The 14179-nt window shown below is 39.4% G+C and overlaps 1 protein-coding gene across 1 annotated transcript in view; it reads left to right on the top strand.

Moving 5' to 3' along the window:
* PBLD (phenazine biosynthesis like protein domain containing) overlaps positions 1–14179 on the top strand; it is a 35346-nt gene that overhangs the window by 1063 nt on the left and 20104 nt on the right. Inside the window, 1 exon segment of the mRNA XM_061405146.1 lies at positions 10870–11016. Within this exon segment, the coding sequence (XP_061261130.1) occupies positions 10933–11016 (84 nt within the window). The 5' untranslated portion in view covers positions 10870–10932.

Raw genomic sequence — 14179 nt, 5'->3', positions numbered from 1 at the left:
AGGGTGGGGTGATCGGGCGCAAAGAGTATTAGCAGTAGACAAGCTAGAATAATTTTTCCTCCCTGAGTATGCAGTCTGTAGTGTGGAGAAAGAAGGCCAGTTACCGTCATACAATGGAAACTTCCATTTCGTGGCTCCAATACATCCGCAAACCTGCTTAAGACAAGTGAGGGGAAGTAAGAATTGGCTGGGTCATAATGTCCTACTGCCTTTTGTGAGATTCCCTCAAAATAACCCTCAGAGAAATGGAGAAGGGAAAATGTAGTCTTCATTACTAGAGAGAGAGAAAAGCAAAACGGATAGTGTAATAACGATAGCTCACGATTATTGAGAGCTTGCTTGAGCTAGGTGCTGTGCTCAATTCACTGACTCTTTATAACCCTAAAAATAATATCCCCATTTTACAGATGATACGCCTAAGTTCTAGAGAAATTTACAAAGATACCCAAGATCACACGCCTAGTGACAGAAGCTAGGATTGAAACCGAAATGGTTTTACCCCAGGGACTAGGGTCTTAAAAGCACTATGGACCTACCTGGGGATGTATTAAGGGAACAAAATAGATTTAGGCAAATTGAGGTTAGTTCCCCTAAATAACGCTGCAGTTACCATCATCTCTGGAGACCTTCAGTTAACCGTTTATTGGCTGGAGACTTGAACTGGCCTGAAACTTGGTATCACTGGGGGTGGGGGAGGTTTCTTTTCTCTTTTGTCCTAATGATTGCTGTATTAGTAAAGACTCCAAGGTCCTACTTCAGATGGAATTCTTCTCTGGATTCAAATTACATCATTATCCTTTCTGACTTTCAACCTGATTTGGTAAATGGAATTCTGTAATCCCTTTTACCCCTTGCCTGAATTCAATTTGTTTACCGCCTGACTGAGTTTGGCATTTTCTCCACATGTTTTTTATGGCTATGGGTCAAAATCCTAAAATCGTTCTAATGACTTTTCATCACCAAACTGCAGTGTTTTTGGGGGGGTTTTTTTTTTGGCTACAATTTGTTTGTATTGGGCACTCTCCTGTTTGCCAACGTGAATGCTTAGGAAGGACTTGAAATTAGCAGATACATTCCTTTGTGCCTTTTTATATTACAGCAAGTAGGATGTTTTGAGTTTTTTAAAAAATACATTATATAGGGATAAACAATTTTTATTTGGCTTCCTATTTTGTGCATACTCAGTTGCTCAGTCGTGTCCAACTCTTTGGGATTCCATGGACTGTAGCCTGCCAGGCTTCTCTGTCCATGGAATTTTCCAGGCAAGAAGACTGGAGTGGATTGCTATTTCCTACTCCAGAGGATTTTCCTGACCCAGAGATTGAACCTGAGTTCTTACATCTCCTGTGTTGGCAGGTGGATTCTTTAAAACTCAATGCTTTTCGCAAAAGAAAAAGTGTCTATCAACTATTCCCATCTGCAAGTTGAGTCCTTTAAGGCTTGGTGAAATTGGCTCACCACTGCTTCAGTGGTCCCTACAGAATTGTTTCCAGAGCAGTCTCTGTGGAATTGTTTCCATAGAGATGGTTAGAACTAAGAACTCCCAGCTGCATTGGGGTGTGTTTGTTTTTTGTTTTTTTCCTCTTTGTCTTCCTTTCCATCATTTCAGTGCTTTCCTATTATCAGAGGGACCCTGGAGAGGATCTTGTTAGAGGCCAAAATGAGAGAAAAGATGAAAAAGGAGAAGGAAATAGAAGTACCCACAACTCCCAGAGGAAAACAAGACACAGACATGTGATCATGACTACACCACCAGGAAGAGAACAGGAAAATTCCATGCAGAGCTTGAAAAAAGAAAGAAATTGAAGAGATTGCACTCTTCTGGGGGAGGGAAGACACATTAACTAAAAATTGTCTAAAATAGTTGTTCACATACCCCTACCGTGTTGTGAAATAACATAAAAACAGGATTATAATCTTTGTCTATAGGAAAAGCAAATAAACTAAAAACAACAAACCCACAAATAAGTTTCTAGGAGTGTTTCTAAATGCTTTCTGAGCACTAAATCTGTCGTAATAAGGTTTTGTGAAATGCTTCTTCTTTGATTTATATCATATTAATATATCTACTGTCTTTAGAAAGCAGTGATCTTCTCCATAATAATTCAAAATTATTTCTCAAGACAAAGCTTAATTACACAGTTGACATTCTTGATATTTTGTTTGTTTGTTTCTTCAAATCACCTTAGTGTTTATTCTGGGATGAGGGAAACCAAGAGGTCTCACCCAATTTGAGTAATCATACACTAAGTAAACAAATTGGGAAAAGGCGTCTAGCACACTGTCTCTACTTTTTGAAAATGATTAAAAATGTTGAATATTATTTCTGTTCCAGTGGATTGCTGGGAAGAACAGGGAAAACAGCCACAAAAGATAGCTACTTAAGGAATTTAAATCAAATTGTTATACAGAGTCGGACACGACTGAAGTGACTTAGCAGCAGCAACAGCAGCAGCATACTGCTTTTACTATTCCATAAGCACATTGATAACTTAGAGAACATAGTACAGATATCAGACCATTCCCTCCCTTTCCCCACACGTGATTTTAAACTTCTGAGTAGTAGTTAAAAGTACATGTTTTCATTATATACATATCAATACATATGCCTCTTAGTGTACAAATAACTGGTTATATTGGGGGTGAAGGCACTTTAACTAATTTTCACCACAGTCTAGCAAAGTTATTCGGAGAAGGCAATGGCACCCCACCCCAGTACTTTTGCCTAGAAAATCCCATGGATAGAGGAGCCTGGTAGGCTGCAGTCCATGGGGTCCCTAGAGTCGGACACGACTGAGGGACTTCACTCACTTTTCACTTTCATGCATTGGAGGAGGAAGTGGCAACCCACTCCAGTGTTCTTGCCTGGAGAATCCCAGGGACAGGGGAGCCTGGTGGGCTGCTGTCTATGGGGTCGCACAGAGTTGGACACGACTGAAGCAACTTAGCAGCAGCAGCAAAGTTATTATTTGTTGAACCAATAAATAGAAGAATCAGAAGATAAAGTAATGCTCCAAACTTTACAAAGAAATTCAATGACAGAATTGTCTTCATGACCAGGGAGTCAGATAGGCCTAGGTTCTAACCCTAAGATTTCACACTTACCTACAGCTGTTTGATTCTGAGGCAATTAACTTTCCTGAAACTCAGTTTTTGTTGCTGTTTGTTTGTGGCCACATCAAGATATGACCTGCGGGATCGCAGTTTCTTGACCAGGGATTGAACCTATCCATGAGAAGGAAATGGCAACCCACTCCAGTATTCTTGCCTAGAGAATCCCATGAAGAGAGGAGCCTGGTGGGCTACCGTTCATGGAGTCACAAAGAGTCAGACACAATGCACCCTACATTGGGAGTTTTGAGTCTTAATCACTGGGCTGCCAAAGAAGTCCCCTGAATCTTAGTTTCTTAGTGTCTAAAATGAGTTGTTATATAGAGATTAGTAGTTGAGATAATTCCAGTTCTGTCCTGTTTCTTGTCTGTTATGTCATTAATGTGGTCCTTCCTGTAAAACTTACTTCAATAGTGAATTTAGTAGAAAGATTTTGGAAAGTACAATGTCCTAAGCACTGTGTTGCATGGGAGGGAGGGGCAAAAATTATTCCAGGGCAATCTGTAAAATCAGATGAGTACCAAGAATCATCTGTAGACAGACTGAGTGATATTTCACATGTAAATGGGCTTCCCTGGTGGCTCAGCTGGTAAAGAATCCACCTGCAGTGTGGGAGACCTGGGTTCAACTCCTGGGTTGGGAAGATCCCCTGGAGAAGGGAAAGGCTACCCACTCCACTATTCTGGCCTAGAGAGGTCCATGGACTGTATAGTTCATGGTGTCACAAAGAGTCGGACATGACTGAGTGACTTTCACTCACTCACATGTAAATACTGCTGTTTTCCAACACAGGCAGATGTGATTGCTATTAATAAAGTAGAAATTGATTTGAGGGCATTAGTAAAATCTAGCATTTCAGCATATGTTTCAGTCTACAGAAAATGGCCGACTCTGCTCCTAATGCAGGGGGTCCAGGTTCAATCCCTGGTCAGGGTACTAGATCCTACATGCTGCAATAAGGGTTCACATGCTGTAACTAAAGATCCTGCATGCTGCAACTAAAAAGGAAAAAGGCCCTGCACGCCCAACTAAGCACAACCTAATTAATTTAAAGCAGATAGTATGGAGAGTTCCTGTGTATCCCTTGCTGAGTTGCCTCTATTATTAACATCTTGCATTTACTATGATGTGTTTGTTACAACTAATGAACCTAGCTTGGTTCATTATTATTAACTACACACTTTATATGGGATTTCTTTGGAAGGAATGATGCTGAAGCTGAAACTCCAGTACTTTGTCCACCTCATGCGAAGAGTTGACTCATTGGAAAAGACTCTGATGCTGGGAGGGATTGGGAGCAGGAGGAGAAGGGGATGACAGAGGATGAGATGGCTGGATGGCATCACTGACTCAATGGACCTGAGTCTGAGTGAACTCCAGGAGTTGGTGATGGACAGGGAGGCCTGGCATGCTGCGATTCATGCGGTCGCAAAGAGTCAGACATGACTGAATGAACTGAACTGAACTGAACTGAACACACTTTATATGGGGTTCACTAGTTTTTCCCTAACATCCTTCTGTTCCAGGATCCCATCCTGCATACTACATTAATTAGTCATCATTCTCCTTAGCATTCTCTGTTCCTTTGAGGAATACTCTTCAATTGGGATATCTCTCATGTTTTTGCCATGATTAAATAGGAGTAATGGGTTCTCAGGAGGAAGACCACCAAAGTAAAGTGCCATTTTCATCACATCATATCCAAGGTAGATGCTGTCAACCTGGCTTATCACTGATGGTGTTACCCTTAATCAAACCTGCCTGAGGCAGTACTTGCCAGATTTCTCCACTGTGAAGTTACTTTTTATCCTCTTATGCTCTACTCTTTGGAAAGGACTCTGATGCTGGGAGGGATTGGGGGCAGGAGGAGAAGGGGACAACAGAGGACGAGATGGCTGGATGGCATCACTGACTCAATGGACGTGAGTTTGAGTGAACTCCAGGAGTTGGTGATGGACAGGGAGGCCTGGCGCTGCCATTCATTGGGTCACAAAGAGTCGGACACGACTGAGCGACTGAACTGGACTGAACTGATGCTCTACTCTTTTGGAAAAAAGTCACTGAGTACAGCTTACACTCAAGGGGTATTTAAGCTCCATCTCCTGGAAGGGAGAGTAGCTAGATAAATTATTTGAAATTATTCTAGGGACTTCCCTGGTGGCCCAGTGGTTAAAAATCCGCCTTGCAGTACAGGGGACATGGGTTCAATCCCTGGTCAGGGAACTAAGATCCCAAATGCCACAGGGCGACTAAGTCTGCGAGCTGCAACCACTGAATGTGCTGAATGTGCAGGCTTAACAGTCCACGCTCCAAGATGAGAGGCTGGCGTCATGAGAGGCCCACACACTGCAATGAAGAAGAGCCCCTACTTGTCACAACTAGACAAAGCCCAAGACCAGCAACAAAGACCCATTGTAGCCAAAAATAAATAAGAAGTTAAAAATAATTCTATGAGCTTTTCCTTTCATTCATTCTTTCATCTTTATATATATGTCAGTATAGACCCACAGATACTAATTTTATACTTTTGGTTATAATCTACATAACTTATTTTGTTGTTCAAATTGTTCTTTCTTAGGCCACTGGAAGCACTTTCAGGTTGGCTTCTGTATCCCTTTGACATACCCCTAGTCTATTTATTTGCTGACTTGTGGGATCCTAGTTCTTTGACCTGGGATCAAACCCATTCTCCCTGCAGTGAAAGTACAGTGTCCCAACCCCCACTGGACTGCCAGGGAAGCCCCCTTATTCTTTTTATTTTTTTGAGACTGTCTTACTTTCTTCTATTAGAAGATGCTGAAGGCTTATCTGGTATTTTCTTTACCTTTGCCCTAGAAGTGACCATTTCTCCAGGGAACCCAGTTCCTTTTATTATTGGGGAATGTTATTTAATTTCCACATTCCTCAAATTTCCATTTCCTCTTGTTATTGTAATCTTATTCCATTGTGATTGAAAGACACACTTTGTATGATTCCAAGCCTTTATATTTATTGAGACTTGTTTTATGGCCTAACATATGATCTATTCTGGAAAATGCTCCATGTGCACTTGAAAAGGACATGCTGTTTACTGCTATTGGACTCCTAGATCTAGAAAACAAATTAGAGGTGGTTACCAGTGGGTAAAGGAAGTGGGGAGGGCCAATAATTTGGTTGATAAATGGTAGGTCATGATGATAAGAACTGTAAGCTTCAACAGAAAAGTGAAGTTTCCAAAACTATGTTTGAACATAAATGTAGTTGAGGAAATCAGAATTAGTCTAAAAATATTTTTAACAAAGGCAGTGTTGCAGAGCTTCTATTAAGTCCAAGAAACATGAGTAAAACTAAATACAAAGTAGTTGAGTGCCATGAAACTTATTTAAAAATAGAATTTCCTCCAAATTTTTATTTAAAACTTATTTTATAATTTGACTTCCTTTCTATAGTTATTTTCTTTTTTTCCAACAAGTAAGGTGCGTAGTATTCATGTACACTTTGAATGCCAGTCAGTGTTCTGTTACAAAGTATTTACATTTTTAAAGAACTAAGTTGGCATTTATTAGTGAGTAGCATTGTTTTTCGGAGAAGGCAATGGCACCCCACTCCAGTACTCTTGCCTGGAAAATCCCATGGATGGAGGAGACTGGTAGGCTGTAGTCCATGGGATCGTGAAGAGTCAGACACGACTGAGCGACTTCACTTTCACTTTTCACGTTCATGCATTGGAGAAGGAAATGGCAACCCACTCCAGTGTTCTTGCCTGGAGAATCCCAGGGATGGGGGAGCCTGGTGGGCTGCTGTCTATGGGGTCGCACAGAGTTGGACATGACTGAAGTGACTTAGCAGCAGCAGTAGCATTGTTTTGAGGCAGCAGTCATAAGCAAAAGCCAAATGGGTTTTTTTATATTAACAGCTACAGAATACAGAAGTCAACTTTATGTTGTCTGTAGCACAGGAGACTGTAAACAAGCTAAGACTATTATAGAGGGACAAATAAACATCAATGTTCCCAGGCACACCCATGGGAAGGTTTAATGACAAAACTATTTGAACAAGGGAGGTTTATGATTTCCCTACATTCACATGATAAATGGAACCAAGAATGGAACTTAGAATTCAGAAAGATGTCTACTGTGTCCTCAGAAACTAACTTGATGGAACTGCAGGGAATATAGTGAGACAGGGGATTGTCAAATGGGATTTTTTTTTCTGTATTGCTAAGTCACTTCAGTCTTGTCCGACTCTGTGCGACCCCACAGACGGCAGCCCACCAGGCTCCCCCATCCCTGGGATTCTCCAGGCAAGAACACTGGAGTGGGTTGCCATTTCCTTCTCCAATGCATGAACGTGAAAAGTGAAAGTGAAGTCGCTCAGTCATGTCTGACTCTTAGCGACCCCATGGACTGCAGCCCACCAGGCTCCTCCGTCCATGGGATTTTCCAGGCAAGAGTACTGGAGTGGGGTGCCACTGTTGTTTATTAAAAGGTTCTATTCATACACTAAATTGATGATTAAAAACTAAAAAAGTTTTAAAACATATGTGAATAGTTTAGAAATCATATGAATTTAGATTTATGAGGTACCCTCTGGGAGTAATTGACTTCTATTTAAACAGCTTATTTGCTTGCCATTATTAAGGGGCATATAAAGCCATACTAGGGATCCTAATGGAATGTAAGTGAAATTAGAGAAGGATAAATTAAATTCTTTGGATCATTTGAAAAACACCCTGCTGGATAGTGCACAGAGCTCTGCCTGAAAGCTGCAGCTCAGGACCAGCCATTGGATTGACCAGGATGCCAAAATTTGTGCAAGCTCATTTACTGGGTAAAGAAAGGCAAGTTGCTTAAACTTTACCTGCCTCAAATTTTCTCTCAGCAATTCAGGAGGAAGTTAAGCCTGCCCTTTTCTTTTCTTCTTTTGGAAAGATATACCCATCTTCTTGGGGCTTCCCACATGGCACTAGTGGTAAAGAACCTGCCTGCCAATGCAGAAGACATGAGAGACTCAGGTTTGATCCCGAGTGGGAAATATCCCTTGGAGGAGGGCATGGCAATCCATTCCAGTATCCTTGCCTGGAGAAGCAGAGCCTGGTGGGCTACAGTCCATGGGATTGCAGAGTTGGGCATGACTGAAGCAGCTTAGCAGTCATATACTCATGTTCTTGGATTAAAAGATCTTCAAAATGGTTTTACAACTCAAGGTAGTCCACAGATCCAACACAATTCCCATCAAATAAGTCTGCATTTTTCTTATAGAAATGAAACTGAAATTAATTTTAAGGAGAGAGAGAGAAAAAAGAGAGACATCTTCAAAAACAAACTCTAGATTAGACTCTCAGAGTAGAGGCATATGGCTCATTCATGAGACTCTCTCCTCTCCCTGGTACCTAGCTTTGGAGTTGGCCTGCCACATAGTAGCTGTTGAACTGAATTTTGAATTTCTTTCTTTCTTTTTTAACATTTAAAAAATTTTATATTGGAGCATAGTTGATTAACAATGTTGTGTTAGTTTCAAGTGTATGGCAAAGTGATTCAGTTATACATATACATATATTTATTCTTTTTCAGATTGTTTTCCCATTTAGGTTATTACAGAATACTTTTATCTATTTATTTATTTATGGCTGAGCTGAGTCTTCCTTGCTGTACAAGGGCTTTCTCTAGTTACGGAGAGTGGGGGCTACTCTCTAGCTGCAGTGTGATGGCTTCTCGTTGCGGTGGCTTCTCTTGCGGAGCCCAGGCTCTAGAGTGTGCAGGCTTCAGTAGCGGCAGTGTGTGTTGACTCAGTAGTTGTAGCCCATGAGCTTATTAGTTGCATCTTGGCGTGTGGGATCTTCCCAGACCAGGGATCAAATCGGCATCCTCTGCTTTGCAAGGCAGATTCCTAACCACTGGCCCACCAGGAAAGCCTGTATTATGGAATATTGAGCAGTGTCCTCTGTGCTGTACAGTAGGTCCTTGTAGGTTATCTATTTAAAAAAAAATTTTTTTTAAGTTTAATTGGAGGATAATTGCTTTACAATCTTGTGTTGGTTTCTGCTGTACAACCATATTAATCAGCTATAAGTCTACATATATCTGCTCCTTCATGAACATTGACTCCAGCAGATCTCGATAGCCTCATCTCTGCAATCTCCTTTCCTCTTGCATATCTATTTCTATATCAAATTGCTTGGCCTGGGATTAATCTATGCACTCTACCCAAGATGCCTTTCCCACCTTACGGAACCGCTGGATATTTGTGTGTGTGTGTGTGTGTGTATTTTTGGACTCACTCAAATGTCATCTCTGGATGACAGCTCTCGGAGCTCATTTCTGGAGCTCCCTCTGACTGTCTCCTGGGAAGAGTTATTGCTCTCTCCTTGTGTTCCTAAGCATTTTATATATATCTTTTCCTTTTGTATTTTATATTTTATAATTTCTACATTGGTCTCCTCACTGGCTAGAATTCCTTGCTAAAAATTATGATTAAAAACTGTATCTTAAATATTAATACTATTATTTCTAGGAGGTCAAAAAGTGCAGACTTACCCAAGTTTCTTGAAAGGGCTCCAAAGGCACAAACTTGTAGCTATAAAATAAATTTGTTCTTGGAATGTCATGTGCAGCATTGTGACCATAGTTAATAATAATGTACTGAATATTTGAAAGTTGCTAAGAGACTAGATCTTCAAACTTCCACCACATGGAGAAAAAAAAGAACACCCCTTTTTTTGTAGCTATGTTTGGTGATAGATTAACTAGACTTTTTGTGGTAGGTCATTTCCTAATATATACGAATATTGGATCATTATATTGTAAACCTGAAAGTAATATATCAGTTATACCTAAAAAAAAGGCAGAAAAAAGTAGGCAATTTGGCAAGAAAGTTAAGCAAAACCCTTGTATAATAAACAAAAAGAAAAGAAAAAGAAAACAACTCTGTAGACCTGGGAGCTGCCTAGCCATTGTTTATCTTCATCTCCTTGAGAACAAGAGATAGGTGTTAGGATGGGTTAATTTCTTTTATATTTAAGCAAAACACCCCATAGTTTGCTGAGTTTTTAAAAAATTCTATAACTTTGAGAGAGAGGAATTCTTCCCTACCTATGACAAAATCCATGCTTTCTAGTAAAAGCAAAGGAAATACCCAGAATGTGAACAGTTTATCTCCACAGCATGAAGATACAGAAGATTCTTCACACCCCCCACACCATTTTTCTGTATTTTATAGGTTTTCAGTAAAGAGAAAGTATTATTCTTATAATAAAAAGCTTAATTTTAACCTCTATATCATGAGCTCAAAAAGTCTCGAATTGCAGATTTATAAAATAACACAAAATTAAAACATGAGGTTCCTTTGACTATGTTAAGTCCAAAAAAAATTATTGCTGATTTGCATGGTTATGATTCATTTTTTGATTTTCCAAGTTTTTTATGATGGGCATTTTTTATATAGTTAGAAAAAATACATCATTTTAAAAGGGCACTAATATTCATTGGTAAACTATCAGCAACATATATGCTCTTTGGAAGTTTTGCATACTTCACTAACAACATAGTTTATGCTAGTTTTGGCTACTCTAAGAATATAACTATGTTAAGTATATGTACACTATGAAAAGAAAATATTCTATTTATCCAGTATTTTAAAGCAAATTCAATCTAGAGGCTTAAAATAAATCAAAGGATTACTTATCTTTAAATGCAGGTGTATTAGAATTGACTTTGTACTTGGAAATGTTAGTTGTTTCTTTGCATCAAGTAAAACATTAACTTTTTGATTTTTTTGCAGCAATAAAAGGGAAAGCAGTCTACAAACAGTTTTGAGAGTTTGCAGAAACAGCTTACAAAGAAAATGAAGCTCCCTATTTTCATAGCAGATGCATTCACAACAAAAGCATTTCGTGGGAATCCGGCTGCTGTTTGCCTCCTAGAAAATGTAAGTAGTATTTTGCTTTGAAGTACAGTGCCTGAAATCCTAGATGCTTGTAGAACCAAGTTTTTCTTAAAAAAAAGAAAGAAAAGAAAAAAATCAGACCCACTTGTTCGCTTACCTTCCTGGGTTGTGTTCTCTGTCAAATGGTATCAACAATGTTCATGTCTGCAAGTTGATTTTAACCAAATTATATGATAAGACTGCTTATATCTAGATGGATGGGCATGTCTAGAAAATTAAGATTTATGTAAAGAAGAACTAGAGCCAATTAAAAAAAAATACCAAAAACAGGAGTAGGTGGCACTTCCCTGGTGGTTTACTGGTTAAGACTTCCACCGCAGGGGGCACAGATTCTATCCCTAGACCAAAAAAAAAAAAAGAAAGCTCATCCATTGTAGCCATTGGATTTTCATTTAGTTAGCACCAAATGTGGAAGACAATGAAATTAGATGAGTTTTATGTGACTGAATATGGCTGATACTACATTTAGCATAAAAGATTCTAGTTGTGTATTTTTAACCTTACCTATAGTTCAGACAATTAGAAATTCTTTTCTGGACCAAAAAGATGAGACATTTTGCAAGGAATTAAGTAATTTAGTAGAAAGATAGAAAGGAATTAAGCTCTAACATAGTGAGAACTCAGTTTACTGAAAATCTCAATTTAAAAATGGCTCTTTGAGGACTTCCCTGGTGGTCCAGTGATTAAGACTCCAGCTTTCACTGTAGGGGACGTGGGTTCAGTCACTAGTTGGGGGAGTTCCACATGCTACATGGTGCAATGAGGGGGGGAAAAAGGCTCTCTGGTTAGATAAGTATTAACAGAGTAGTTAAATATTCCTTGACCTTAGCTGCTTTGTGTTGTTACCTGGGTAGTAGGAAACAAGTCAATGTACCCTTCCACTCAGAGCAGTTAGTATTAGAGCAGAGTGTCTGAGAATTATGTCAACTACGCAGTGAGCAGTTGATGATCTTGAGTAAGTCTTATTAAGTTGGGGCCTTCCAGGGCAGTAAACATCAAGCTGGTTGCAGATTAAAATCACCTGAGGTGGTTTAAAAATTCCTGTGCCTGACCAGTCACAACAGAATCTCTGGGGGGTGAGACCCAAGCAGCACTGGTTTTTAAAGCTTCCCAGGTGACTCTAGTGTAAATCAACATGGAGAATAGCTGCGGTTTTACTGAGACCGGTGAATGTTGTTAATAGAGGCCTGACATATTTTATTTTCTCCCTCAAATAAAGCAGCAATATGGTAATCAAAGTCCCCATCTTACCTTAACAATGCATTCATTATGCAGCCCTGTGGCTGGCATTTTCCAACCACACAGTGCAGAAAGTAATAACATTAATAGACTTTATCAAGTAACATAACTTCGGAGTAATAGTAAGAGAATAGCTAACAGCTGGATTCTAAATCCTGAACTTCCTTTAGAAGCAATATGACACACACAGCTTCACATCAAGGGCTTGTGGAATTGACTAAATCTACTTGTCAAAAGTCTTAGTGTAAAAAAAAAAAAAGCCTTAGTGTATTTATCCCATATTCCCATGTAATATTCTAGAAGAGTTTTGAAAAAAGTTTTAAGTGATTTATGCACTCAATTTTTACCAGGAATTAATATTATTCCTCAATGTATTCCTTCTCACCTCTAGTACATTCACTAAACTCCAGACTTAGGATTTCTCTCTCTCTTTCACTATTAAAATATATTTTGCATGTTATTTATATATTTGGAAAAACTAGGAAATATAAATTTAAACAAAAAGCTTAGCATAGTTCAAAGCAATATGCTTCAGTATGAAAGGAAGAAAAGGAAGTCTGCGATCAGGGATGCTCTCTAGCGTCTCTCAGTTCATTTCTGTGCCTTAGACCTGTGAGATGAGGCTGGTTTAATACCTGGTCCAGGACAACTGAATAGGTATTTAAAGATTGGTTTGCTAGTTTTCTATTCTGTAGACTTGAGGATCTCCTTTCCTGAAGGTTAACTTAGCACTTTCTCCAGTGCATAATCAATAAACATTAAAATGAAATGAAAGGAGAAAGTGTTGTTCCGCCCTTTGAATTTTTTTACCCACAGCTAGAGACAGCGGGCACTTGAAGCACCTAGAAAGAACACAAGTGAACTCAGGAAATATCAGAGACAGATAAGGACTAAGCCTTATAATGCTGACCACAACTCAGTAGGCATGTAGCCTGTCGTTATGTATTCTACAAATGTTTGTTGACACCTGCTGTGGGCCAGGCTCTAGGGTAGGGACGGGAGGTACCGAGACCAATAAGTTTGCCTGTCCTTGAGGTGCTCAGAGTCTAGCAGGGGAAATAGACGCATAAACCTGGTCATTTTCCCATAGTCACCACAGAGGCCGAAAGACCAGGTACTAGGTTCCCTGGGGACCAGAGCATGGAGCAACTTGCATTTTTATGGGTGAGAAAATACTTCAGATTTTAAGTTCAGGGTTTCAAAGGAACATTCTTTTTCATTTTGTTTTGTTTAAAATTATTTAAAATTTGACTGAGATGATACTATGAAAAACTTGGTAGACAGACTAAAGACTAGATAATTGTACTTTGAACTTTTAAAATACTTGATAACAGACTGCTGGAAGAAAAGGAAAACTTTCTGGGTAACAACATTCCCAGAACTTCTACAGTATTCTCAAGTGTTTTGTCATGGCCCTTCTAGATAAGTCTATTTTTCAAATCTTCACTTGAGGAACACTGTGAAAGTGAAGTGAAAGTGTTAGTGGCTCAGTCATGTCTGACTCTTTGCAACCCCGTGAACTATAGCCTTCCAGGCTCCTCTGTCCATGAAATTCTCCATGCAAGAATACTGAAGTGGGTAGTCATTCCCTTCTCCAGGGTATCTTCGAATCCAGGGATCAAACCCAGGTCTCCTGCATTGAAGGCAGATTCTTTACTGTCTGAGCCAGCAGGGAAGCCCTAGACAAGTCAATTTTTTAAATCTTCACATGAGGAACACTGTGTATTAGGTGAAAGCAAAAACAGATTAAGGGCTAAATGTAAGTAACATGAAACAGATATTTGAAAAAAATATTTAAAACTTTAAAAGCTGATGGCTGTTCTCTGATGCCTGACAATTTTACAGTAACGACTATATGTGGTGGTTTAGTCACTAAGTGTCTGACTCTTGCAACTCTGTAGCCTGC

The sequence above is a fragment of the Bos javanicus genome, chromosome 28 (assembly GCF_032452875.1).
Source record: "Bos javanicus breed banteng chromosome 28, ARS-OSU_banteng_1.0, whole genome shotgun sequence".
NCBI classification, from domain to species: Eukaryota; Metazoa; Chordata; class Mammalia; order Artiodactyla; family Bovidae; genus Bos; species Bos javanicus.
The sequence above is the reverse complement of the archived record's forward strand: the minus strand, read 5'-3'. Positions and strand labels throughout refer to the sequence as shown.